Below are 27,787 nucleotides of genomic sequence, written 5' to 3'. Positions count from 1 at the left end.
CACTTTAACCCTTGAAATTAAATTCATATTTTCATCTTTGTTCCTGTTTTTAGTTTTTTTTTATCTAATTATGTATAAATCAATTATACTAATTATAATTATAAGGATCAAACAAAAAAATAAAACAAGAATTTGATTTTGAAAATAAATTTTTCCAATATATCTGGGAACATTAATTACAGATAAATGAAACCTCTTCAGAATTGCCTGGGGCCACAGTTTGCATTCCTTCAGAACTGAATACCTGAAGAGATACCTTCAGCATCTCTTTTGCCTGAAAAAAAGCATCCCAGTACAATTTCTGAATACAAACATCAATTTATTTAATGAACATTGACAGAAGACATTATAGTATGTACTGTAGAAATGAAAAGGGACAGTCTTGAATGCAACACTTTAAAAACTCCATAACTGTGAGTGTTATTACTTCTACCATATCAGCAATATTTTAGAGAGGATTAAAGAGAACACAAATAACAGAGACCTTCACGAGCCTTTTTATGCCTATCATTGTCACAGTAAGACACTGCCAGGCTCATTTCCATCGCCCACACAGCCACGCTACAGACCGCCCAGATAACTCAGTCCTCCACATGGAAGAGATCAATACCCAATGTCAATGCAATTCAGAGAGCTCTGCCACTTTTATTCCAATAATCTTTGGCTTCAAACAGGGTCATTTCTTTAGCAACAGCAATAAGACACCCGGAGCAGTGATTTTGGTGTAAAACTGTAATCTTGTCTACAGCAGGTAGCACTGTTTTATATTCCTGAATTCCTAGATGGCAAGCGGCCTGAATACTTGATTGTTCCTGCTACACCACATGAATCTCATTGCAAAATGGGCTGGTAGGCATCACAATGAATTCTTGGGTTAAGCACCATTCACGACATTTAAAATTAAAATGAGTCGAGTCCAAGACATATTTATTAGATTTTCTATTGAGCTGTGAATTAATGTCTATATTTCAAACTTTATCCTAACTATAAGAGGCTTTCTTCACACTACATGAAAGGCTGAAAAACATACCGATAAGAATATCATTTATGTGATATTGTTTTTTTTTTAATTCATATGGAGATAACAAGCCTCTGAAACTTCAACTGCCCCACACTGGAAACAATTCAAGAACTGAAAGACCAGAATGTTTGATAATGTCGCCCATTTATACAGTAGCATGATCAGTCCTTAATAAAACAGTATATAGCTCCACTCACATTCAGTTCAAGAGTGAAGCAGTAGCTACCAACAGTGCAGAACAGATCATTAACTTTTCTCTGAAATCCATGTCCTTACTGAGTTTTCATGATAAATAGTTCAGAGCGGCTGATATCTTTTTCCCATCCAAGCAATGTTACTGTACTTTCAGTGTAAGAATCCATTGTTCAAATGTTTCTCATGTGTATACGAGTAGGAGTCATTTTCCCACTTCACACATGAGGGAAAAAAAATGTGATTTAAAGATCTCTTACAGCAAACATATATTTGTGTCAAAGAAGCTCAACTTGGAAGCAGCAGCAAGGCTAAACTAACTTTGGGGTTATTGCTGGAGTTATTGCTTATGCAGAAGTAGAAATAATTCAAATAATTTAATTTCAAATATTTAATTAGTGGCCATGTAGAGCTCAAACAATCAATTAAAGAATGTTTCATCTGTAAATGAATCAATTGTGAAAAAAGTTTGAGTCATAAGTCAATATAATGTCATCATTCAAGAATATTCAAGGCAAACTCACCTAGAAAGCCAGTTCATCAAACACTCATGATTTAATAATACTTTTACTGATATACTACTTCATGTATTACTCTCAGGGTTATTTTAAGTGAATAATGAAATTGTTTATTGTAATTGTTATTATTACAATAAATGTCTCAAGCTTCTGGAAAAATGCAAGCTGTTGAAAAAATGATTGTCTATAACATTCCCCAAAGTCTTGATAGCTTATATCGATTGTAATCATAAAGCAGGTTGGGTTTTGATTGTTGTCCCTTTATATAATACTATTTCAGAATTCCTAAAGAATTATGTGTGTTTCTGTGTGCTTATTTTGGTTTGTCATTAAAAACCAAGATTAAATCATTATATTGTAAAATAATTTGTAATCATTTTGTTTTTTTATCAGTTAACAAAATGAAAACTAATTGCATATTTCTGATACCTAACGGTCTACAACTAACTGATACATCTTAAGATGTATATTTTGTTCTAAATGTTAGAGCAGAATAAAATTAATCTTTATTTATACAGATACATCATCATTAGTATCTATTATTAGAAGTCCTATTCATATATAATATTTCACATCAATGACTGCATTTTGTTTAAGTATCATAAAGTGCATGTGTTTGTGAACTTCAATTCTGATTTAAACTTAGTTTATGAATCTGAGTTTAAGTATATCATTCTTTTTTCTTTGTTCATTGAAGGGCCTGAGCATCAAATGTTTCTTGAGTAGATTGTATTCATACAGATATCTTAAAGATTAGTTCTGACATTAGAGGCACTAATCCTTCAAAGAAATGTGTGAATTTGGTTTGAGAATTGCTTAATAAAAATAGAAAATGGAGAGTACAGTTCAGGGCAAATGCTCAAATTGGGATGCTGACTGTAATGTGGTATCACAGGAATCTGAACTGGAAACACCACTCTTCCTAATTTATATCAATAAACTAGATGTCAGTAAAGAAATGAAAACTAGTCGGGTTTGCAGATAATACTACCATAGAAGGATTAGCAAACAGAAGAGCAAATGAAATTTAAAAAGACATTGATATAATTCTTGTCAAACAACTATTAGATGATGTTTAATGCAGCCAAGTGGTAAGCTTTGCATGCAGGCAGTAAAAAGAAATTGGAAAAACAAAATGAGAAATAGCTTGAAGAGGCTATTAATGAGCAGATTCAGGTGTTCGTGTTGACAGATGATTAACATCTTCAAAACAATGTAGAGAAGCAATAAAAAAGGCAAACAAAATGGTAGGAGACATAGTCAAATGAGTTGAATTTAAATCAAGCATTGTTGTAATAGTATAACACACCAGTAAGGTCTAGTTTTGTCACCACATTAGAGAAGAGATATTGCTGCTCTGGAATCATAAGAGCAGCCAAATACATTTTGGCTTAAGGGAACGTTTTACACTGACAGGATAAAGGAACTGAACCTTTTTATTCTTGATTATGAAAAATTAAGAGGGGACCCAAAACACGCTTTTAAAACCCTTAAAGGCATAGAAAAAGTTAAGCTGGTGGATGCAGATATACACATCTACATCAGAATGAACAGTGAAACAGTAAACCATAAAACACAGCTGGAAACTATGTGGAAGTGCATTAAAATCTGAGAACTTCTCACTTTTTTTTACATTCACTAAAAGACTGTGGGTCTATGGAACGAGCTACAGTATAATGTTGTTTCCTCTTTAGGAATAGATTAGATTCGTGGACCAATAAGTTATCTAATGCCAAAGGCAATCTATACTGTAGTTTGTAACCATTCTCTCATAGTCTTAAGAAACAAATGCCTTAATCATAGTGTCTTATTCATAGATCTCATTAAAGCGATTTTTAAATATTTTTAAGATTAATTTATTGGGACAATACTGGGACATTTGAATTTTACATTAATGCTAATTTCGTGAACTACTAATGAATAAAGTTAGTGTATTGTTGTGCTGTAAGGAAACTTGTGATCAATTCTGAACTTTAACCCACAGAATCCTTTAGTAGAATAATCCTAACCAGAAAAATCCTTTACTGCCCCCATCCCTCCCCCAAAAAATGGAAAAACTGAAATATAAAAAGGGACTCTTTAATCTCATTATATTCTTGACAACTACTTCTCAATATAAGGACTTTAATTTCATTTAACTACACATTTACTGCTGGTGCCGAGTTCCGATCAATGACACAATTAAATAGCCAGATATAACAAATGGATTAAAAAATAGTACATGCTGAGTAACCCACAAATTAGGGTAAGCAATCTAGCATCTCATTTGCTCCTTAATTATAGCTTTAAGAATGTAATAACTTCATTACAATTTTAGTCACATTTCTATGGTTATTTTCCACAAAGAGAATCATGTAATTCTATGGCAACATTACAGAACTACGCGGCATTGCCTACAGTACACTTCTCCCTGGCAAAATTGTACTGTGTGTCTTTTTTTTCCATCATATTAAATAAATGGGGCTTTGTAGCTCATCCTTTTCAATGTAAAATCAGGAAAGAAAAGGCAATTAGGCAGCAAGCATTAATTGGAGAAGCAGTAACTAGAGAGAAAGAGAGGCCATTCCTGGCAGAAACCACAACTTCAAAATCAGGTTCTAATCCATAAACTGAAATTAGGACAGCGTCAAGTAGGTTCAGCTGTAGTTGAAGATTAGAGCCTTTGTAATGGTCATCATTAGCAATATAGATCAGACTTAAGATTATAATAATTATACACTCGAAAAAGGAACAAGACAATTGTCATTTTTTAAATGGCTTTTCCAATGTTTGGCTCCCAGACAGCATGTCTCGTATACGATAGCATTGATTTCAACTCAGATCTGCACCAGCCTGTGTTTAAAGTGTAATAATACACCTCACATTAGCAAAACATATAATGTAAAGTGTGTCTAAGAGGTAGATCAATTTTAATTGATTTCAGAAATACAAATTCATTCAGGGATACAGCTTTTAGCTTCTCTTCTTAGGCAGAAATCACAGTGGAGCCTTGGGTCGATAATTTTGGATTACTATTCAACTGTGATTTGACCTACTCTGACTCCTAAGTAACTGAAGTACTTCAAACAAAGTTTCAGATGTGTGAACATCAAACAAATTCTTCAATTACACCAGAAGACAGTATTAGCTTTTTTCTAATTTCTGTTTAAAAAAAAATGCCACAATTTATCCTTTAACCAGATAGGTCAATTGAGAAGAAATTCATATTTACAATGACAACCTAGAGATGCGTTTATATAGCAGATAATTTACTGCAGCAGTTCTTAGTGAAATTCCTTACTCAAGGGGACAACAGCCTATTTTTAAAACATTAAAATTCACTAGAATTAAGACACTAGAAATAATCCAAGAAGCATGTCCCAGTTTGGGATCCTCACTTGTTTAAGACTCAGCTTTTCAATATCAATTCCTCTACCTGCAGGTGGAGAAGGAGCTACGATGCACACCTGTTAGAGCTGCTTATTTTCCATGTCCTCCAGCCTTAACAATCTTGCCTCGCAGATTGGACAAGTGGTGCCTGTCTCACTGCCGGGCTCCAGGAGCCCAGCGGGTCACAGGAGCCCCTGCCTTCTCCCCATCCTACGCTGGCAGAGGTCTACCAATTCTGTGCCACAACCTGGGGAATCCCAGTCAGCTAGAGAGACAGCCCAGGCTCGATGTCACGGACGTCCAAAGGGACTAACCGTGGGGAGCAGGAGAGCAGAAAAAGACCCATATGCGTAGCGGTGAGACGGGAAAAAGGCATGAGTGTGAAACAGCACCTACTGTAGTAAGAAAGGATTCATCTTCACCAGAAACTGTATTCTTATATTTAGTTATCTGATCAGTATTCAGTATTCTTTCTGTTGCCTAGACACCGTTACAATACCCCTATAACTCCCAGTTTCACTGCATACAACACAAAGTGCTAAATAAAGCAAATTAGGGATGCACATTGTTTCTTTGTATTTTTGCTAGGCACTGAAGCACAGCAATGCTGATGAAAGGGACACTTTCTCCACATGTACAGTATATGTATTAACCAAACCACAATATAAAACTGACAGCTAAACACAATGGTATCTTTTGAAGAAGTGTATTGAACTGATAATAGGACAGAATGTTATCGCAGTTATCGAGTATATTTCATTATATTGTCACAATCAAAAAAATATTAAAAATATAAAAAACAAGTGCAGTTATTACTCATTAAGCTGTATAGTAGGGTTTTAATAATAATAATAATAATTATTATTATTATTATTATTATTATTTTAATTATGACAGTTTGTAATTACATTTGCATAATGAAAAACTGAAACCTGATGACTATCTAGTCAATGGCTAATAACTGTCATCAGCACTACAAAGGCAGAATTGTGTCTCATCTGTGATGGTACAAAGTGTGGCATCTTTAAACAGTTCCCTTTTACATAATTCTGCTGTTCACCCCCCCTTCCCCAAATGTCTACACACAATACACTGTTAAACATGCGGATCCACCCTTATCAATCAGAAGCTTTTTGGATTTTATTCACTGTAGGGCTTTAGGTGTTTATTATATAACCTTCAGTTAGATCTAAGAGAGCGTAAAGGTGTTGAAAGACACATAAAGATGTAGGAGATCATAAAAAGGCATATAAAGACAAGAATGAAATCAATTATACATTGTTTTCGACTGTAATGCAAAGCAGTGAAAGCTTTTCCAAAGAGTATCTGGCTTTCAAGACCACTTCACCATGGGAAATAAACCAGTCTTTGATCACTGCCTTCATGCTGCAGCATTTTACATATTTAAACAGCCTACACATCACTCCTGTGATCACTGTCTCACTGCCCTGTATTCCCTGTCATCAAAAAAATGTTCTATCAGCCGTTGCCTTAATAACCCTCTTTTTCTTAGCCCACTATTTCAATTCGATGTTTTTTGGTCTGCAATATGTACTGTAGCCTGTAAATGGCCACTCTGTAATTGTGTGTTAAATACTTCAAAATCAACAAAATCTAGCCTGCCTAGGGTGAAATTATCTGGATGATTAGCTCACTTTTTTTTAACGCAAGGCAATGTACATAAATAAACATGGCTTCTCCAACAAAGTTTCATGATTTCGTGGGTAACCGTATTATAACAGTGCCACAAGAAAAGTGATTTAACTTAACGGGGAAGATACAAAGCAGAGAAGGTATAATGCAGAAGATGAAGAATAAAATGATTAATTGCTTAAGAATTAATAGTAAAATAAGATTATAACATTAGAAGATTATAGTCCGCTATGAACGGGTCATGAAGATTAACTTGCTACTAAAACCTTAAAAGGTTCAATATATTGAACGCGGGTTAATGTAAGACCTGGAAGTCCCGGTTTCTTAGACTAGTTATTAAATCTCGGTAACAAAAGCAATTCTTTGACGTTACAGATTTCGAATTAAACACAAAATTGAGAATTTTGTGAAAGTACTATCAATTGACATGTTGCAAACTCGCGTTCAAGTTCCCACGAATTACGATATTATGCGTAATTCGTACAGGCTGTGCAGCAGACATTTCGCCTTAGAAACGTTCCAACGTGATCTGCATGCAGAGTTAACAAGTAGTATTTGTCGAGAAAACTATCTCGAAATCGAAAGCAATATTACATTAAAATTGTAAAGAAGTCCTCTTCTTTACAGTGTAATAAGGCCACAATATGTCACCGGAAGGTTTGTAGTCTGGTTCTGAACACGATGCTGTCCTCGTCTATTTTGTGATGTAAATTGGAAGTTTACGCGTACATTTTACTTTTATTGTTTGAAATGCTCTCCTCAATGCTGATTCTTTCTAACATTTCAAGTTCTGACTATGAGCTGTATAATTGTGCCAGCACCTTAAAAATAAAGCCTTTTTAAGAACACAGATTTGTTGCAATGCAAAACGTCAAAAATACTTTTTTAAAAAAAAACATATTCCCATAATGCAAGCAAGGGGCTGAGACTTTCTTTTCCCCAACATCCTAAATAGAAATACTTCCATTTTCTTGCTCACACATCTTGAATTCCATCAAATGCTACAAACCTGATGCACATTAGCAAGATGCTGCAGAGCTGTGCAAATTTATCCCACAAGTGGTCAACTGCTTACAATAGGGATCATGAATGGAATTCCAGTTTGCTTATATTTACCTGTACGTCAACCCACTGACTGAACAAACTCTAGAACTGTGGAGAGATCTGGCAGAGCCATGATCCCTGACAACACTCATCTTGTAGGTTATCTTGGAGAGGTTTTTTGACCTTCAAAATCCATCTTACAAAACTGGCAATGGAATTCAATTTATAATCTGGATGAGTTAACAAGTCTCATACATTTTAATATTTTGTTTGCGTAAGTCTGTATGTTTAAAAAAAACAGCTTATGGGCAGCTTGTTAACAAAATCAATTTCAATAGAGCTGAACCTTAAGTCAGCAAAATGCGTGCCATGCATGAAATGCTGTTCAGAGGAACAAGTTGGGTTTAGCGGTGATCGTTCATTATTGCAATTGCAGAAGGCTGGGTGAATTATGTTTAAACTGAAGATATTTAACATTAGAGTGTGACTTAAACACAGTTACCAAAATGTAATCTTCAGCAATGATTTCCAATATTCCTATAAGGTTAATGTCTCATAAAAACACTGCCTGCCGTCTTTAAAAAAGATAAATTAAACCCCTATAATTTAGATTGTTCACAGCAACACCTGCAAGGTTGCAGGTTCAAAGCTTTATAAACATGTCTACAACATGTTTCTGATATGCAGCAAATAGGATACAGATTTGAGAGACATTTAGGTCTCTGCAGGGAGCCAGCTAAAATACCATGCAAGGATCTCAGGCCCTCCAGGGCAGTCCTCTGATCAGAGGGGGCTAAAAACAGCTCCCTCTGATCTCAGCTGTTGTGCAGGTAGTCCTCTTTGCTGCTGGCAGCTTTACCACCAACGCAAATGGCTGGTTCATCAAACACTACAATAGCAGATTAGCATAGTTCTAATGAAAGCAAGATTCTGAGCCTTTGAAGTTAAAATGCTGCTTTCATGGATGTTTCCGAAATTAGAATTCAGACAGTGAAATGCCACTCAAAGTTGAATGATTCCAGTTGTTTTAATAAAAAACTGTAACATACTTTTCCACAAACACATCCTGTATATACAATATCCTAAACACATACATTTTAGTAGCATAGTTTAAACATACAGCAGGCTTGGAGGAATTAAGAATGAGTATAATCTGGGCATCACAAGCAGCCCCTTCCCATGAGAAAGATAAGGGAATTGAAGAATTAGTCCATGGGAACTCTTTTCCAAATCCCTTCTCAGTTTGATTCAAAACATCATAGCCCTTTAAGGAAAACTGACCCAGAATAATCCCCAGTTTTCAAGAAAAGGTCAGCTAAGATGCATTTCTGAAGCCTGAGCCGATAGAAGAATGTGGAAATGCATGCCAGTGAGCACACTACAGAAGAATAAATGATGCAAGATTTCAAAAGTAGGACTTCACATCCCCCTTGTCATAAGACATTAAACACACGAGCAATGATGAAGGGGATTAAAAATGCCTACCACAATTCTTCTTCTTGCCCTTTAAATCACAATGGAAGGTAGTATGAATTCAGTGTTAAAGGAATTCTGTATAATAAAGGATCTAATCATACATTTCAGCAAGTGCCAGATAATTTTTAAAAAGTCTGTTCCCTGTGTTTTATGATTGAGGCCTATCTTTGGCTGGAGAAACACTTGCAGCCAAGAACAAAACTAAAATGGTTCTAGAACTTCAGATAGAAAATAAATTCACCTAACAGACGCCTGTCTTATTGTTTACTGCAATGGGCTGGCATCTCATCCAGAGTGTAGCCTGCCCTGTGCCCATTGCTTTCTGGGTTAGGTCCCACCCTCCCTGAATTGAAAGAAGTGGTTAGAAAAGGGATGGGTGGATTATTATAAACCAAACATCATAAAAAGGTATAAAATAAACACAAAAGCTAACAACTTATAAGACATTGCTGACTAATGGAAGAAAATTCTCTGGACAAAGGTCCCTTAGGAAAGGGTCTTCAGAGATGACAGGGTAATAGTTTGGATCAATCTGCAATGTTACTGTAGCATTTTGTCATTTTCTGTTGGGTGCACACAGCAGGGAAAAAGAATGTGTCTGTTCAAAACTGTCCTTGTTTTCTTCAGTGAACTGTATTTACAGTATACATCAACACAAGTAGGTGCTGAGACAAGAAAGGGGGTTGGAGATAAAGGTTTGGTTGCAGACGGTGTGTTTATCCATCCACACATTTTCCAACCCCCTATCAACGGGCACAAGATGGGGTACACAGGACACCAATCCATCACAGGGCAGACACACAGACTCACACCTCGGCAAGGGCCAGGTTTCCCAGAAGCCAAATAACCTACCAGTATGTTTTTAGACTGGAGGAAGAAACCAGTACATCCAGAGGAAACGCTCACAAACACAGGGAGAACATACAAACCACACAGGTAGCACCCCAGGGCCCCAGTGCTGCAAGGCAGCAATGCTAATGACTATGACACCATGCCACACAGACTGAAAGTATCTTTTAACATTTTCATTAAAAATGCTCAAACGTAGAGTTTAAATTTCCTTCCATGAAACACTGTGAGGATTATGAATCACACAGAAATACTTTAAACTAATATATGCAGGAAAAACAATATGTAATCAAATAAGCATGCTTCTGATAATAATAATGGTATTATCATGTTGTACTGAACCCTTAGGCTGTCTCATTTAATAAAATACCAGGACATGCAATTTGCAGAGCAGACCATTTCAGGGCCATTTAAGAATCTGAAACACTTCACGAACCTGACAGTGCATTATGTATATTGTAGTTACTAAATCCCATTTTAACAGAAAAGCAGCTATTTAACAACAGTCTGCCATTCACTTCAACAGAAACAAATGTATTATTTTAGCACCTCAGTGCGATTACAAATTGCAGGAGTGCGTTCTCCTAACCCCACCTTTCTATAAAATTATTCGAGCTCGTTTTGAATGCGAGAGGATTATAAGCATGAGCATTTGTCTAATTTAGATAATTAAATCACAACAGTTGCAGAAAAAAATAAAATCATTCACTTCTTCTGGAAGACATCGGAGGAACAGCAATGTGGATTAAGCAGAAATATGCAGCTTTAAGTCCTGTAATGTTCACCAGAGAATTAAAGGTGGAAGAATTTCTGCTCACATTTTCAGAAAACATGCTGTCAGTCACTCTTCTACAATAACACAGATTCATTTTCCATCTTACACAAAATCCTGTGAGGAAACATTCTGTTTCCAGTTTCCACCTGAAACAAATTACAAATATTGATTTGTTCCCCCAATCTATCCATACGGTACATCTCACACCTAACATGCTATCTGGATTTCCACATTATCAGCAACATGTACAGCATATGTATGTGGTTAATAAAGATGCTAGAAAGCAGAAGTAAAGAACTGCATGAAGATCATACAAAATGCAGCAACATTTTCCAATAGCTTCTCAATATAACATAATATATTGAGAAACAATCATCTTATGAGTATATTTAAATAAATTATCTGTAACTTTATTAAAGTTTAATAACTTCATTATTCAAACTGTATGTCTAAACATAAAAAAAAACATTTACTGTAAAAGCAGCACTGTAATATAATCCAAATGCCATTATTATTAATGATAATAAAATAGAGGAGAGAGGACTTAGGCTTGTGTGGACATCTCTTCGTCACAATGTTTAAACAATTAAACCATGGAAAAGAAAACGTGGTTTGAAACAAATAATGCAGACAGTACAAAAACCGATCTTGTTAGGTTTTTGCTCCTGCCTTTGGTCATGCAGCAGTTTGTCCTCAGGAGCTAATGTCCAGTATGTTTCCTAGATCTCTTTAAATCTGCAGCTTCTCAACAAGAAGTAGAGCCTTCAAGTTGTCTGATAAAGTAAATAACGAGTTCAATCAGGTAATTAACAGCTCAGGTAGACAGAAAACCTTAAAACCTCCAGGCCCTCCAGTGTGTGCCCATGTGTTCAATTTAAAATGAAGCACGGCTCTTGAAGAAATGACAGGAAGGTTGTTTGCTGTGCTCTCTAACTCTTTAACTGTTTGCGACAGTGGAGCCCAGCTCTTCACACAATGGTGGGGTAAATTTTCTTTAGCTAGATTAATTTACTCAGATTCCAGCCCAAAAGGAAACTTGAGGCATTCTTTTTATCATGCAGGGCTTCAAGCAAATGTTAAGTGTTTCACGTCAATTCCAAACCTAAGAACTAGACGTTGCTCATGAAATTGTAATACCTTGTTATTGTCTTATTGAAAAAATCAAGTAGCACAAAAAAAATCTTCTATATTTAGAACAGTTACTATTATCGCAGGTTAGGTTCTTAAAGAAGTATACTGTATATAAGGTGCTCCATATTGAAAACATTTCTAATTGTTTATTTGGTATATGGTATGATACTTTACCAGGGGACGTATTTAGCTGATAACAGATAACAGATTGTTACTGAAACTGCTGCCACTGTATCTTGTTCCAATTAAACTGGCAAATTAAGATGCACAAAGAACAGAGGCAGGTGTAGCAGGCACTAAAAGTGAACTATCAAGAATCAGGACATATTATAGTTTCTGTGAAAAACATGAGGTACTCTGTGGTTATTGACGTTTGACAGTGCTCCACCACTTTATGTCTGCTAGTGAAGTCTAAACCTGCACACAGGCAACATCTTCAGTTATTTACAGCTTATCTTTAAAACTATATTTAAGCCCCAAATCCTACCATAAAAACAAACCTGGTTGGTGAGTCATACAGTATCTTTCTAAATGCAAAAAAGATAAAATCATTAATAAATTCAAGTTAACCTCTGCTCCACCAAAAAAATGCACATCTTAATATTTAAAAGCAGACCAGACAAATGCAGTTATTTAATATTTGCCAGGACAGATATGCCATTTTGCTTCAGATAGTACTTTTTATATAATGCACTCAGACAAACTGACATCCATAAATATGGAATGTGACATACAGTACAATGCAACACTGACTGCTTTGATAGAGTTCATTTGGGAAGTACATCTACCAGAATAATAGAGCCTCACCATAGCGCAGTATCTGGAAGGCTGTTCACAGGCAATGCTGACATCCCAGTCTACAACCAAGGGTTCCAATTTAAATCTAATCACATGGCCCTGAAACGGATGCTTGACAGGGATGAATGAAACAATATTGAATCAGATTTGCATCAAACTTCAGCCGCAAATGAAAGTTAAAAAAAAAGTCTGAAACCATAATAGCTTCTAGGGGCAGATTAAAAACCTGCAGATTAATCCCAATGCACAATAGCTTTAAAGCTGCAAGAAAAACTGACTAGTACAAAAAAGCTGCTCTCTTTAGTACAGGTTTACAAAAAGAGACAGTTCTTCATAAAGCCCTGAAAACAAACTTTAGAGCTGCACATGTCAGAAACTCCAAGAACAACTATTATAAGGCTGATAATAATTATAAAGCAGAATTAAAAATACATATAAAATAGGGATTTTCATTATTTTTTACAGCTGTGAAAGATGTCTGTTGTTAAGCCTCCTTTGTTTCTATTTACAGCAGGTTGTTTCTTTTTGAATTTTGCTTGTGAACAAAAGTGCTTGATTAATTTTTCATGCTGAGGCTTATCGATTGCACAGGAGATAAACTTTTTACGGCTGCAAATGAAATGAGTGCCATCTGATTTTATACCGCAGCTCCGCAATAACAGAACAAATCGATTGGCTATTTTTCAAAGAAAAAGGAAAAAAGATGAAGTATAATAGCCTTCTGCCAAAATAAATTTCAAATGAAGAATAAAAAATCAATTCCTAGTGATGAATTGATACCATATCTCCATAATAAAGAGTAACAGAATTACCACTTCAAAGCAGTTCTACAAGGTTTAAAACAACTCCTACAATAGTAATATCTTAAGAGCAGTGTTGAACGTATATTCATTTGTAAAGTCAGATGAGCAGATAAGAATACAGAAAACTACAGGATGTAAGGAGTATTTTGAGCAGCAGATTATTTCATACAGTAGATGTTTTAAAATACCACAACAGGTACAAATCCATGACCTCCAGCCTGTATTGAATTTTTCATGTGCTCCAGTTTCAGACCGCACTGTACTGTACATCATCATCTTTTTTCCACGGCTGCTACTCAGTTTTACTCATTGTAGCACTGAACATCAGCAGGTTACAATGGTGTGTTATGTAAGCACAACAACGGGGTTCTCCACTCTACCCGAGACTGTACAGTCCTCTTGATTTCTTAATGGTCCACAATGTTAATCCCAAAGTACCAGCGCCAGGATGGGCTCTGTGACCACATTCAGTGTTAATGTACTGTGTGTGCAGGCTAAGGTTAGTTACAGTAATGACTCTCACCAAACCAAAGCAGAGCACTTCAATCTTGTGCAAGCATTTTACATGCATTCACTTCAAGCTTTGAGAAATAAACTCCTGTTTTCTAGAGTATGCATTATCCTATGCATGCAATACTAACTACTGTTAATTTAAAATATTTTTCTCTTTTTTAGAGCTGTAACTTTTATCACTAAACATTAAAAAATTCCCCTTCCATCTTACAGTAGAACATTTTTTTTCTAAATGAGGTTCCAATAAAAATAGTGCAACTCGTGCTTAGGTAAGTACAGAACAAAAAAAAAATGTTGAATTGTATTTTTATATATGAAGATACAGTTTATTTGTTTTTTTAGAAAAAAACGGTGATCATTCCATTTCAGATGTCAAAATAGTGCTAATAATAAAAAATACTTAATATCTAAAAAGGTATATTTGAAATTTGATAAGGTACTGTTGTAAAAAGGTACTTTGCATTGCAAAAGCATACACTGTATACTATTTTCTAGACTTAGTATATATCCAACATTTTCTATAAAAGAAATGATTTTATCATATCATAAAAACATAGCAGTCTCTTTTGATGGTCTAGGCTCATATAATAACCTCTGAGAGATTACAAAAGACACAATGAATATTCACTGACATTTCATTGGAAAATAATAATCACACAATGTACAGTATAATGCATAATGTGAAGCAGACATCGTATAAACAAATAGCTCAACAGCGGAGTGTACAATGAGAAAAGTGTGTCACACTATCAATTGTCTCTCTTGAAATAAATTATGCAAACTGCTATCTTGCCTATTTTTAAAGCATGATGGATTTAAGGGACGCAAAAAAGATTTCTCACATGACTTCCATTTTACAGTGTATGATTGCTCTTTCTGTCACTGTTCACAGTGAAGAAGGGAAATTAAGCCTGGCCATTCTGTTTCAGCTAAGCTAGGAAATACAAGGGCCAAACGCGGGTTAGAATCATTCTCATAGTGCACATCTCATCTGTTCACAACAAAAAGTTCATTTACATGTGGAGTATGGGACTGATGCAGGCTGCATAAAAGCAGAAAATGATCACATTTTTTTTACGCAAGCCCTGAAACTCAAGCAAGAATGTCGTTATGTAATACAGTATGGAATTGGGTCAGGATCTGGACCATTGCAAGACTTAGCTCTTGGGTTTGATTTCAAGAGAGAAAAAATTGAACAACCAGGTAATTAATGACCTTAAATCCCCTGTCATTCGGTAGACTTACTACAAAATGAACTTGCAAAGCTACAGTTTGCTTGTGATGCATTACCTCATTTTATGGTTTGTCTGTAAGGACAAGTGTCACAAGGCATTTCATTATATATTTCAAAACATTTACTGTATACATGGCTCCAGTCTTAGACAGTCAGTGTACTCAAGGAATTGTTACCAAAGCGGATAGAAATCAATACCTCTAAGGTTCTACATCAATCTAATCAAGAACACTCACATTAAACACAGGTATACGAACATATTCACCACTGTAAACAACAAGAGAACCAATGTATCATTGTGCAGTCTTTCATTATAATCATCCTTAAATCTCATCCAAAACCCCTAATAGTAAATAAGTCTTCATATATGCAGGTAGTAGCAATATATTACAGGAGTAAAACTAATAGAAACACATGGCATACAGATCTCCATACAGAAATGGTAAAATTCTATTTAAAGCCTTTGCTATGCAGCTCATTGAAACCTTAACACAGCTAAAAACAAGTTTAGCTAGCCAGTCAAATTAACATAAGTGCCAAGAAAATTATGCATTCTCCAGGTAAAAGGGTGGGCTCTATTTAAACAGCAGGTTGTGTTTAAATGAATATCCATATTTAAAAATATTAATAACTATATTTTTGTAACTCAGCTTTTCATTGTTTGAACATGTATAGCTTTAAAAAAATAAAATGTGGCTGTGGCCCCATGTTGAAATACAACAGTTACACAGTGAACAGTATTACTAATGTAAACAAATGATATAGGAGTTTAGTTGTTGTACTTAACTACAGTATGACGATGCGATTTAACGCTTGTGAATATATAATAAGTACTTTCTTATCTTACCACTAGTGGTCAGCACTGACTCCGTGGGCATCTATTCACCTATATTTCAGCATAATAAAGCAAATAATTGAGCTTGTGAACTGTTCCACCTGTCTGGATTGTTGAGCTCAACGTGAACTGGGGTGATGTACTGTATATTACGGGTCTGACCGCGCTCGGGGTTTGGGTAGACATGAGCTGGCCAGGGATCTTTCAGCGCCCCCAGAAACAGCGCCCCCTGCAGGCTTGCCGGCTGCGAGAGCGGCAGCTGCTCTGGTTGTGCACTTGTCCAACAGGCGCTGCAAGTCCACAACAGCTCTGCGCGGCTCGCGGAGCGTGAAAAACTGTGGAGCTCCACTGATGGGTCAGCCGTGTGGGTACAGGATCAGCGCTCTAAGCCAAAGTGATGGGCGATTCCTGACTGCACAGCATATACAGTATCAATTAAAACTGCCGAGTTGAAATCAAATAAGTAATAAAAAGAAAGCAAATGCTCCCGTTGTAGGAAAACTGTGGAACAAAAGTGCTGAATTGTTTGTTTGCATAATCTGTGTTTAAAATTCTATTAAAATAACCTCAGGGTGAGGTTTAAACATTTCGGCCCACAACAAAGGCTGAACGTTTTAAACTACGGATTCTGGTCATAAGTGTTCCTTGGTGGAAAAAAAAAACAAAAATAAACTTTCTTTCTTGAAATTTATGTTATTTTTACAATCTACATTTAATGCAGATAAAGTAACACTTAATGATAAAAACATTGTGTCGAGAAGTCCAGAATCTTATCCACCAAAACCATTAGGCACACAGATGGTAGTAATAAACTCTCCTTCAGACTGCTGATTACACCTAAATATTATAAACACAGAAGAAATGGCAAATGCATTTTACAAAAATACTGGATGACCATGCTGACGTTTATTATTACTGACTGTATTATTGTAAGATGTTCCAGGATTTGCAACACGGACTTCTAAAGAAGAACAACTAATTAGCAGCCCTTGGAAGCAAGTACTGTACATGTTGAAAAAGGAAGGCCCGACTTGGGAGAGTCATTTTGTATCTGGGCAAAGTGTTTTCCTGACACGTTTGAATCTGACCAAGTCAGGCGGATGCACAGTAGTTCCCAGATAACTTCCACGGAGAAAAAAAGGCTTCAGAATGAACAGCACCCACATGTTAGACTAGAACTCGCCTAGCATCTCATGTGAAGGAAATTTAACAGCTGTGAAATGAACCACAGCCGCTGGCTGATTTATAGTGACTTACAACTACTGCCAATTCATACTTTAAGTGCACTTGAATAATAGTAAAAAAAAAAACAGGTTGTACTTTAGTTCTGCATCTCAGTGAAAAAGAACGGCATTAAGCACCTAAGAGTGAGCTTTTACAACTGTCTTCTCAAAGCGAGCGAGATTTCTCTATTAGGCTGTGTTGAGTCACGAAACTGAACACTGAAACCAGTGGAAACGACGAACCACACGACCTCTAAATTAAATATTTACAAAAACCTAAAGTGTAAAATTACAATACGGTTTTGTGATTCTAGCTCTAGGAAGCCGATTCATAAAAGATAACATTTTATTTAGTACGGGCTTCAAAAGACATCTCTGCATATATAGTTCACAGGTAGTCGTCATTCCAAGTTTTTCATGGAGTATTGAGGTTTGGGGGTTGAGGTCATTCAACGATACCATTCACATATTATTTTCACGATATTAGAATATACCTTATCTGGCTACCACAATTACGTTGCGTAACCTTGGCAATGCATTTATCCAGAGCTGAAGACAAAATCTTGCTCGAAACATCTCCCGTATTTGTACAAACTGTTAAGAATTATGTGAATGCTTAATCTCCGTCCCGAAAGCAATCGCTTCCTCCGCGTTATAATTATCTACTTACATTCTTTTAAACGGAACTGCAGCCAGGGGAGATTGTGATGTGATTTTAAAGGGGGTTTTCAAAACTTCTTTCTTCACAACTCGACGCCTTTGAACCGACAATGTGAAATATCAGGGTTATGAAAAGAGCCCGCAAAATGGCAGTTTTCAGTTAATCCAGCGCCGAGGCTGATATTATTCTATATCATATTGGTACTTATTACATATTACAGCGTTTGAAATTGCAAACCTACTGTAGGCGCCTGTCGGTGCGCACTAAGTAATATTCACATGTACAGTAGAAATTGCGTTTTGATTCCCATTTTCCTCGTTGAGATAAATAACTTCCATCACCCTTTAGACACCTTATAGCGTTAAAGCAAACAAAAAGGCTGCAAAGTTTAAATTAACCTGTTTTTTTGTCGGCTGAGCTGAAGGAATATTATCACAGGGACGCTTTTAATTTACCTTCCAATTACTTGTATTATCCCCGTGCTTTGATTTAACAATTCTTTTAAGATGAATCATAAGGAAAACCTCTGTGTGGGTGATTAAAATTATTTTCCTTGGCCAAAATACCATTTCACGATTTTATAAAAAATAACTGTTTGAACATATATTTTAATACTGTCGTGCGCCTTTGCATCAGTACAAGCCTTTTCAGTCAGACGTAAGTGCGATTATCATCTCGTTCTTATGGTGTAAATTCAGCGACCCCTAGTGCACAAAGCATTTTCTACGGCTGTTTTCTTGAAGTTCCAAAACGGCTGCAAATATTAATTGTTTTCCCAATTAAAACGAAGTCATTCGAGTAACAAAATGTTTGCACAAAAAAAAGGCATTGAATACTGGAACGCTTACATTTATTGTCACCACCGACGTCTAAAACGTCACATAAGAATAAACGACAAACTAGTTCAAGCTTGAAAAGGGGGAAAATGAACGACGGAATGTGAATTCTCCTTAAAGGTTTGCAAATTTCATTGCTCTAGCAACATGCACACCACTTCAGGTAAACGCGTTTGTCTCGTACAGCTGGCAAACGAGACATTAAATAACTTCCCGTAGCTGTCGGGTACTAAACCAGAAACGTGAATTCAACATTTCTTACCTGTGCGCAATAAATCTTTTTATCCACATTTTCTCTACAATAAATCCCGAATCACTTCTTCAAGTATCCACCCATTTATATAAACAAATCTTTCCCCAGATGCCGGCAGATGCACATTGAACAATTAAGCGAGGGACCTTATTCCAGATATTAATAACGCAATCATTCTGAAGGTTTGCCACAGGGTCGGAAGCGTTTAACAACTCCTAAAAGGAAGGTTTATCTCCAGGAATAACAAAAAGGAGAAAAATCATGAACCGTAAGTTGCTCAATTGTTTTCTTGTCTTTCAGATGGATTTCTAAAGAACGCAGCTGAAGAAGGCAGTGGTATCTGTCCGGGGCAGGTGGTCTTCTAAGTTTTTTCAAAGCCTTTCCTTCTGCCCAATCTCTCACATCAATCAAACTTTCGATTTATTCAAAAGCACAATATATACTCCTGCGCGAAGTCTCCCCCAAAAAGCCACGAAAGAGATAAAGGAGTGCAAAACACAAGACGAACCGCCGTCATTCCTGGTGTGTTTCAGCTCTGGAAGTGATCACGCATTTGTTTCAGGCTAATGTTTTAATACAGGACCAAGACATCAGATATTTTTTTTTAAAAAAAGGAAAATACAACAGAAAAATTAAGAATACATCCTCAGTTTCAGCACGGATGCCAGTGTGATGCACTTCGCATGCAGTTGGATTATAAAAACAAATCAGAAAAAATATAAGGAAACGCAACTCTGCGACTGGTTGACGGGGGGAATGAGATTAGGGAGGCGAGATTCCTCACGCGGAGGGAGAATGAAAAAAAATGTAGCACTTATCATTTGGAGAGACAGTGAAATGTTATCATACCGCACCGCAGCCTCTGCTTCTCTCCGACTAACAACCTGATAGTCCAGCCTAGCCCGACACTTACGTGACGTCATTTTAAAGTCAAATATGTAATATAATAAGACACCCCCACCCCACACAAAGACAGATATGCAAACGGAAAGGCACAGACATTAACACAGAAGGTTAAGCCCAGTAACACACTTAGTTTGGAAGTCATTTGGAAACCGAACAGCCAGAAGAGACATTTTAAAAAAACAAAACAGTCTTACATCTTACGTTAAACCCACTTCTTGTTGGATTGCTTCATAACGAAGTCACTTCGGCAATTTTTTTTTTTCTAGATAGAAACGATGTACTGTATTCTCTCCCCTACTCCTCAGGGTATCAGCTTCATCAAGAGCGAAAGATAAATGTAGCGGTGCAAGTAATTTAATTCAGAAACCGGTTTGTAAAAAAACACAATCAGTGGTTTAGACAGAGAAAACAAAATCCTGAAAGATATGACAGACACAAAAAGAAGACCAGTAAAAATCACATGAGTACTTTCTGTATGGAATTTCAATTGCAAATAAAGTAGTCTTTCTCTGGAGAATGGTACAGTATAGCGTGATGCCACGGTCGTGCCAACATCTTCGATAGATAATGTGCAACACCGTTTAGATTAGAAAATCTTAAATGTACTGTATATCGTCATCCATTCTTTTTCTAACCACTCCATTCAAGTCAGAGTTTTTCCCTGAAGCCAGTTAACCTCCCAGCATGTACAGTATTTTGGTAGCTTAGTGTTAGAAGTCGGCACTATCACACAAGTTTGATTCCAGCCAAAACCCAGCCTGTCTTTTGACTGTGGGAGGAACACAAGAACACAAGGAGAACATACAAAAGCCACTCAGATAACATCCCAGCTCTGAGATTGAACGCAGAGCTCCAGTGCTCCAAGGCAGCAATGCTCACCACTGTACCACAATACCGATCATATCATTAAAAAAAATGTCTCTTATAAAAGGACCAAAACCTGAAAATAAATATACCCCTACAATGAGGCAAAAGTATTAAAATTGCCATATCCCCAGTTTATGTAAGAGGTTGAATTGCTGACCCGTTGGGAGTATTAAATACTTCAGTATGTCTTTCTGTCCACACTGTTGTCTTGCCACCAGGAAAACAGACAAAGTCCAGCAGATTGGCGTTTCCAAAACAAGACAAATGCTTTGTATTTGTCTCTGAAATTGTTCCCCAGAGAACAGAATAATGGTCGGCCTTCTTCTTCGAGATATTGAACAAGGGGAAAAAAATCACTGTACCAGTTCCCGTTAGAGGCAAGGGAACTGAGATTGTCTTCAATTAAAACAAATAAATCTCAGCTCTGTTGGGGGATTTGTAAGACTCTGTAAAGGTATTTCTTTTCTGTTCATCACTAAGTCACGCATTCCCATTGTCTGACTGCTCACAAGGGCAGACTAAAGATCTCCTCATTTTTAGTCCTCCCTTCCTCTTTTTCTTCAATTAGTAAGGCAACATACAGTATGCTTGTCAGCATAATTAAACTGGGAGCTTGCCCTCCCCATATTCAGACAACAGTGAGCACTCTACGGCTCCCAAATGTTTTTTTTTTTCATAAATTAAAATATTCCTCAAAATCCTCTCATTAAGGCAGTAGAGGCTACACAACCAGAGATCTCTCTCGGAGCATAACAAAAATAATTTTTCCAAGCACCCACTGGAATCTCCTAGCCAGATGGCTGCTCATGGCCTTACATTTCCGTTGTGTCAGTAGGGATAGTTGTATTGAATATGAATTCTAATCTTACACATGGAACATAAAAATGTTTACAAATGTGAGGGGACCATTGAGCCTGTCCAGCTCATTTGTTTTATAGTAGCTAATTGATCCCAGGATCTCATCCAGACACTTCTTTAAAGACGCCAAGGTATCAGCTTCAACAACTTGCCTGGTGAGCTTAATCCAGACTCGCACAACCCTAGAGTAAGAGTTAGTATTCTTCCAGGTAGCCAGAGGGAATCAAATACATGTAATTCAGGAGATTAATAAGTAGCACCTTATATAATAATATAAACTCCTGGGCTCTAATTTCTAATAGACAGGATATAAAGAATGTATGACTTTTCATAAATTAAAATTTGCAGTCTACAGTTCTTTTTTTTTATAACAAGGGCCATTTATAGAGCTTTAGTAATAACAGGGTTAAAAACTTGCTCTTCAGTGTAAAATTTCAATTAAGTTCCTAAATGCGTCTCATGTTACAGTCTGGCATGTAATTCTTTACCCTGAAGGTCTTTCTTCTAAAAAAAGTGGTTGCTATCGTGTGACCAAATGACTCGGGAGGTAGGCAAGGGAGGTAAGAACAAGAGTAATGTAGATTGCTGTGTAGCACTAGATATTAAATATTTGTATTGTGTAATGAGTGGCTTAAATTTAAGAAAATAATGAATGCCAGGCTATATTCTCCTTTCTACAAAGCCTTTATAAATTAAACAGCTGTTGTAACTTGGGTTTGACATGGTCGAAAGCACAGTATGTACTGTAAGCTCTCCTTCCAGTGAGTTTCCTTTCATTTGCATTATAACACTAGTTTCTCCAAGGTTCCTTCAGTTCAGCCATGTCAATATTTTTGTTGAGTCACCTCTGATTTCCTCTCTACGATGTTGCTGAGGATACTGCTGGGGGACCGCCTGGTGATGAAGTTAAACTTGTAGATTTCTCCTAGTTCCCAAGGCTGCACTTAAGGCTTTCTTTTCATTAAGCCACATACTTGAGCCATGAGAGGTATTGTACTTTCGTTGTTTGGAATTGTCTTGCAGAACAATTGCTGTTCCATGACCTTTTGCTCCATGCTTTAAGTAAGAATGAGGGCAGCGTCTATTTCTATCCATAATGTACAGCAGCAGGGATCTGGATGCCTCTGAGAAATAAAGTGTTCGTCCTTTCATTTTTAACTCAACACCCTCCTTCTGAATTAATACAGAATCCGCTCAATGCCCGCTAATCGCATTCTAATCATCGTTGATTTGTGGCAGATTAAAAAAATCAAGCAACAGACATGGAGGAGGAGAATTGATGAATATCCAGCGGTGCTTTTATTCAGTGGTCTAGGAACTCGTTTTCTGCTCCACTAGGACTTGCAATAGTAGTCTCTTAAGCCCAAAGTCATAGGTTTATCCCTAGTAATATTGCATTATGTGCAATATAGAGCACTTTGTCCTCAAGAAAATTCAGAGGCATTCCCGGAATGAAAGTGAAAGATTAATTTACAAGGTAGCCTGTTGAAAATCAGATGCCCTTAGCAGAAATAAACTAAAATTAACTCTGTGGTGTGTTTGAGAGCAAAATCCATATCTTTTTAACCCTTTGCATCTTTATAGTAGTTTTCTTGGCAGGTTTGCAGATTTTTTGGTACTATTGTACATGCTCTATAGCTTATAACTCTTTTAATTCATTATGATCATACGATTGACTACAGTAATATGACTCATAAAAAGCCATTTAAAGAGGTGTTCACTGTGTAAAGGAGGTCTAAATCAAGACTAATGGTCTTCTTAATTCTTAATTGATGTCCACTTGGGTAGCTGATAGAGGAGCAATGTATTTTGCTTTCCCTGCCAAAAAGAGTAAGGAAAAGCACCTACTGTAGTGCATAACAAAAACAGAACAGCTGTATCCAAAACAAGCTTATCAGACGTTCATTACATACTGTAGTGTAGTATGGAGAGAGAAAATGCAATTAGATAATGATGAGAAAAGAAAAAAAGGCATGCGCTTAAGCATCCTTTTACTCATGCTTGTTGTCCAGCAACATATGAACATATTCTAGCAAGAAGGAAAGAAATCCAACACCCACTGTATTTTCAACAGAATACTCAGCTTTCCTCTGTAGTTTATAGCCACCCAGCTCTGGTGGCATTAACACTCTATACAGTATCATATTGCTTACTACATACCCTCCACGGATGCCTTTCTTAAGTTTAGGTTATGATTTGCACTCCCTAACAAAAGCGATATACCAAATATCCATTGAAATGATTCATCATTGTCATATTGTTACAGGCAATGGTAATAAGATGAGTTATTCACTGCCTATATGTTAGAACAGATCACACTGTTAATCATGCCCTGAAGGGACCAGATCGAGGGAACCGTTTGAACGGAGTATCTTCTATATGTGTTACCCTCTCTGCACCCCCCCAAAAACCATTTCAGATAATGCACAAGAAAAAATTCTATATAAGAAAATATGAGGAAAATGTAAAAATAACAGATGGCCTACAGATGGAATTGCAACCCGCACAAACTAAGGTTTTATTTGGGAGAGGATGCACACCTGCCAAACAAGAATGAATTAAACATGGCTGTCAAAATGATCTAGATAATAATTCACACATACAGGGGCCTATGTCATGCATGAAAGAGCTTGTAACATCGGGGCACTTGCAAACAGAGATGAAAACAGGTCTGACCATTTCAAAACTCTGCTTTCTGTTCATATGCAAGTGAATATCTGCTTGGTTTTGGACATGCTAGATGGTGGCAGCTGGTTAGCACAAATGTCTTACACGAGATCATCTTCTAAAAGAATTATTACTGTTTTGGCACCAGTAGGTGGGGTTTCTTATCACTGCTTTTGTCACACAACACTCTGACAGCAGCAAATCGAGAGCTGAGAAATTCTATGCTTCAAAACTGAACATAAAATGAGCACAAATTAATCTGTCAGTTACCAGCAATCTGCTTATGTGGATGCAGAGTCCAGTTCATTGCGAAGTGCACAAATGCATACACACAAACAGGGACAATTAAGAGATCTCAGAAAACTCCCCTGAACATGAGGAGAACATGCAAAGCCCACAGAGACAGGTGCTACTGTTTGGAATTGAACTGAGGACATAGAGAACCCCTGATGAAGCCACAGATATATACTGTGTACAGCAAAGAAAGCACTGGCTTTATTTAAGCTATACTTCATATACAATGAAGTATACATGCATATACATGCATTCTCACAGGAGTGCAGAGGGGTTATCAAAATTATTCTAAAAATCTGTAACAGTGCAAGCTGTCTCAGTTAGAATATTTTTGATCACACAAATGGTTTTCAGTTATCTGACACAGTTATTTCAGTTATTTTATGTGATGATATCCCTTTCCATATCCTGACCTCTGACTGGGTTGCAGAACTCTGACCCAGTCAATCACCAGATTATGATAGATTCATAATGTGTGGGCCATCCTTCCGGCAGCATATCTGTAAGCCCAGTTCCTGGGGTTTTCTGACTTGGACTGAACCAGGAATGTGCTGCAGTCAGACAGAACAGAACATTTCCTGAATAATCAAGAAGTCCCATTGCTCCCAGAGTGATCTAGAAAACAAAAATGATAGCAACCACAGACTCTTCTCTTGCCTGGAGAATGAGGTAACTAACTGAAAGAGAGTAAAAAAGAAAGCAGGTTGCTCAATAAATACTTGAGTATTTGTAAAATAATACTCCTTTTCGCCATTAGAAAACATAATTAGGGCACTCCCAAGGGGTTCAATCTGTAAAGATGTTTGCTCAGAGTGTATGTTGAGCCTTGTAGTAAGAGGACCAAGTCTGGACTATATCAATGGTCAAGATCAGGGCTCTTACACTGGCTGTATGCTATTTTCCTACAGTCACTGGGATCTGGGTCTCTTGAATCAGCCAAGTGTACCGTGTGTTACACACACTGGTACAGGGTGTCATAAAATAGGAACTTTGATAGGCAGGTCAAGGTAAAGCAGGTATACTGTAAGGTGAAAAGTAAGTGCTCTTTTATTTACAGGGTGCAGGAAAACAAAAAACACCAAACAAAGCAAAATTAGCTCTTTTTGGAGCTGCGGACTAGACCTCTTCAGTCCCAATCTGCCCAAACAGGCAGCTGAGGCGTTTAGGGGCCTCAACACAAACAACTCTAACCTCAGTCTCACTCCCTGAGACTCTTCATATACTGTACAGTAACTCTTCCACACAGGCAGTCCTTACTGTCCTTCTCTTACTTCTTCTGGTGCAGCCTGGACTTGTGGGATTTGTCTCCCCTGCGCTTGGGTTGTCACTGATAAGAGAAGTAATCCTTCACTGCGTGTCCCTTCAGCACCGAAGTCCATTGTGGAGCTGGCTGTGATTGAGATGGAGAAAAACAGTCCTCATTTCTTCTGTACTATAAGGAAGGCCTGTAGCAGTGAACTGAGTTAATCAACAAAGGGATTCTAGCGATTCTGGGTGATTAAAAATCAAATAATACAGTAACTTTAGGCCCCAGTATCATTATCAGTTACATTATTATACTCTTCCTTAGTGAAGATATTAGAGCAAGCACTCCCACACACGTGTACACACCTAACATCTTGTCTGAAACATTTAATTGAAATTCTTACATTATTTAAGAACTCTTGCAGGGATTCAGAGAGACGTAGATGGGGAGTCTTTGAACTTGTCATGACGCACTCCCAAACACGAGACAGAGTGAAGTTTTTGCCACGTGGGGGATGGTCTGACTCACAGCAAACTGCAGCGCAGTGTCATTAGCATTTCTCTCTTTGAAACAGAGAGGAAATAAATCCACCAAAAGGGAAAAAAAGAGAAACTGATTAATTTCAATAATCAAATCACTTTAACATCCTCACAGCATGTAGAGTATATATTAAGAAACTACATGTTATTTTAATTAGATGAAGCAGCAGTATATGATTTCTTTGCATCCTATAGTATTTAAGTGTCTCAAGGCATTTAAAAAAATGTGTATTAGCCATTTAATGCCTACAAGTCACCTTCAAAGACACTGAATCCGGCACTTCCATGACAGCTAATTTATAGTTAGACTGACAAATTAGCTACATACAGTACAGTACATACGAAGAAGTTTGACCTCTTTAAATAACACTTCCATAATTTTCATTGTGAACCGTTAGCAGAATCACAGTTCATAGTCTATTTCATATATTTCAGATTCACGATTAAAAAGAGATATAGATATATTTTATCTGTTTATCCTGTGATATTTGCAATCCTTGATTATTCCTACCCTAATCTTCTCCACCCTCTGTCACAAAACGTATACTGATATATCTACTGTATACTCTATAATGAGCACAGTATGGACTTATAGGGAGATACAGTGTATGAACACTTTTTTAACCAGGAAAATGAATTTTCAATTAGTTGTAGATACAGTACCCCCAAAATTTGGTTTGCTGACATTGTATTGGTACTAATTGCGGTACCAGTGCAATCCCAAAAACTAATTGCAGTTGCAGTGGTAATTTTATTTAAGGAGAAGATGACTGAACTTACCTGTGCAGTGAGCAAGTTGTATCTTTTGAGCTAATGTCTTTCCACCCATCTGTCAAATAAATGAGCTCAGGCTCTCTATAAATATGACCTCCTATTCCAATCCCTGCTGCTGTTTCCTTGTCTGGTACAGTCTGCTTTCACTACGGGGGGATTGTGGCCTCAAGTGCCACCTGTAAAGCCCACTGACTTTTCCATTTTATATTTCATTTCTTTCATTTGCAATCGTTTTATCAAGTCAGCTTCAGGGGCGGTGCAGAGCAGCTCCAATAGACAAGGCCATTACTGTCAATGTACTGTACCTAATGCATGGAAAATATGCCACACCGCTAACACGGTAACACTCCCTGACTTCTCCCCTCACCTCTCTCATATTCATTCATGCTTTGCTCGCAGCTGCTCAGTAATCTGTATCTCCGAAGTAGTTCAAAGTCCAAGCACATCTTTGG

At 37.0% G+C, this 27,787-nt stretch overlaps 1 protein-coding gene across 4 annotated transcripts in view; it reads right to left on the bottom strand.

Moving 5' to 3' along the window:
- ajap1 (adherens junctions associated protein 1) overlaps positions 1 to 20,060 on the bottom strand; it is a 47,660-nt gene extending 27,600 nt beyond the window's left edge. For 3 of the 4 annotated variants that reach the window (XM_015337271.2, XM_015337270.2, XM_015337274.2), the window contains exon 1: positions 19,194 to 20,060. In XM_015337271.2, the coding sequence (XP_015192757.1) occupies positions 19,194 to 19,222 (29 nt within the window). In that variant the 5' untranslated portion in view covers positions 19,223 to 20,060. Of the gene's footprint in view, positions 1 to 18,104; positions 18,219 to 19,193 lie in introns of those variants that run through there. The other variant, XM_015337272.2, reaches the window with a different exon arrangement.
- Between the last annotated feature and the right edge of the window lie 7,727 nt (positions 20,061 to 27,787).

Source organism: Lepisosteus oculatus, chromosome 25 (genome assembly GCF_040954835.1).
Source record: "Lepisosteus oculatus isolate fLepOcu1 chromosome 25, fLepOcu1.hap2, whole genome shotgun sequence".
Classification (NCBI taxonomy): domain Eukaryota; kingdom Metazoa; phylum Chordata; class Actinopteri; order Semionotiformes; family Lepisosteidae; genus Lepisosteus; species Lepisosteus oculatus.
This window is presented reverse-complemented; position numbering and strand designations above follow the sequence as displayed.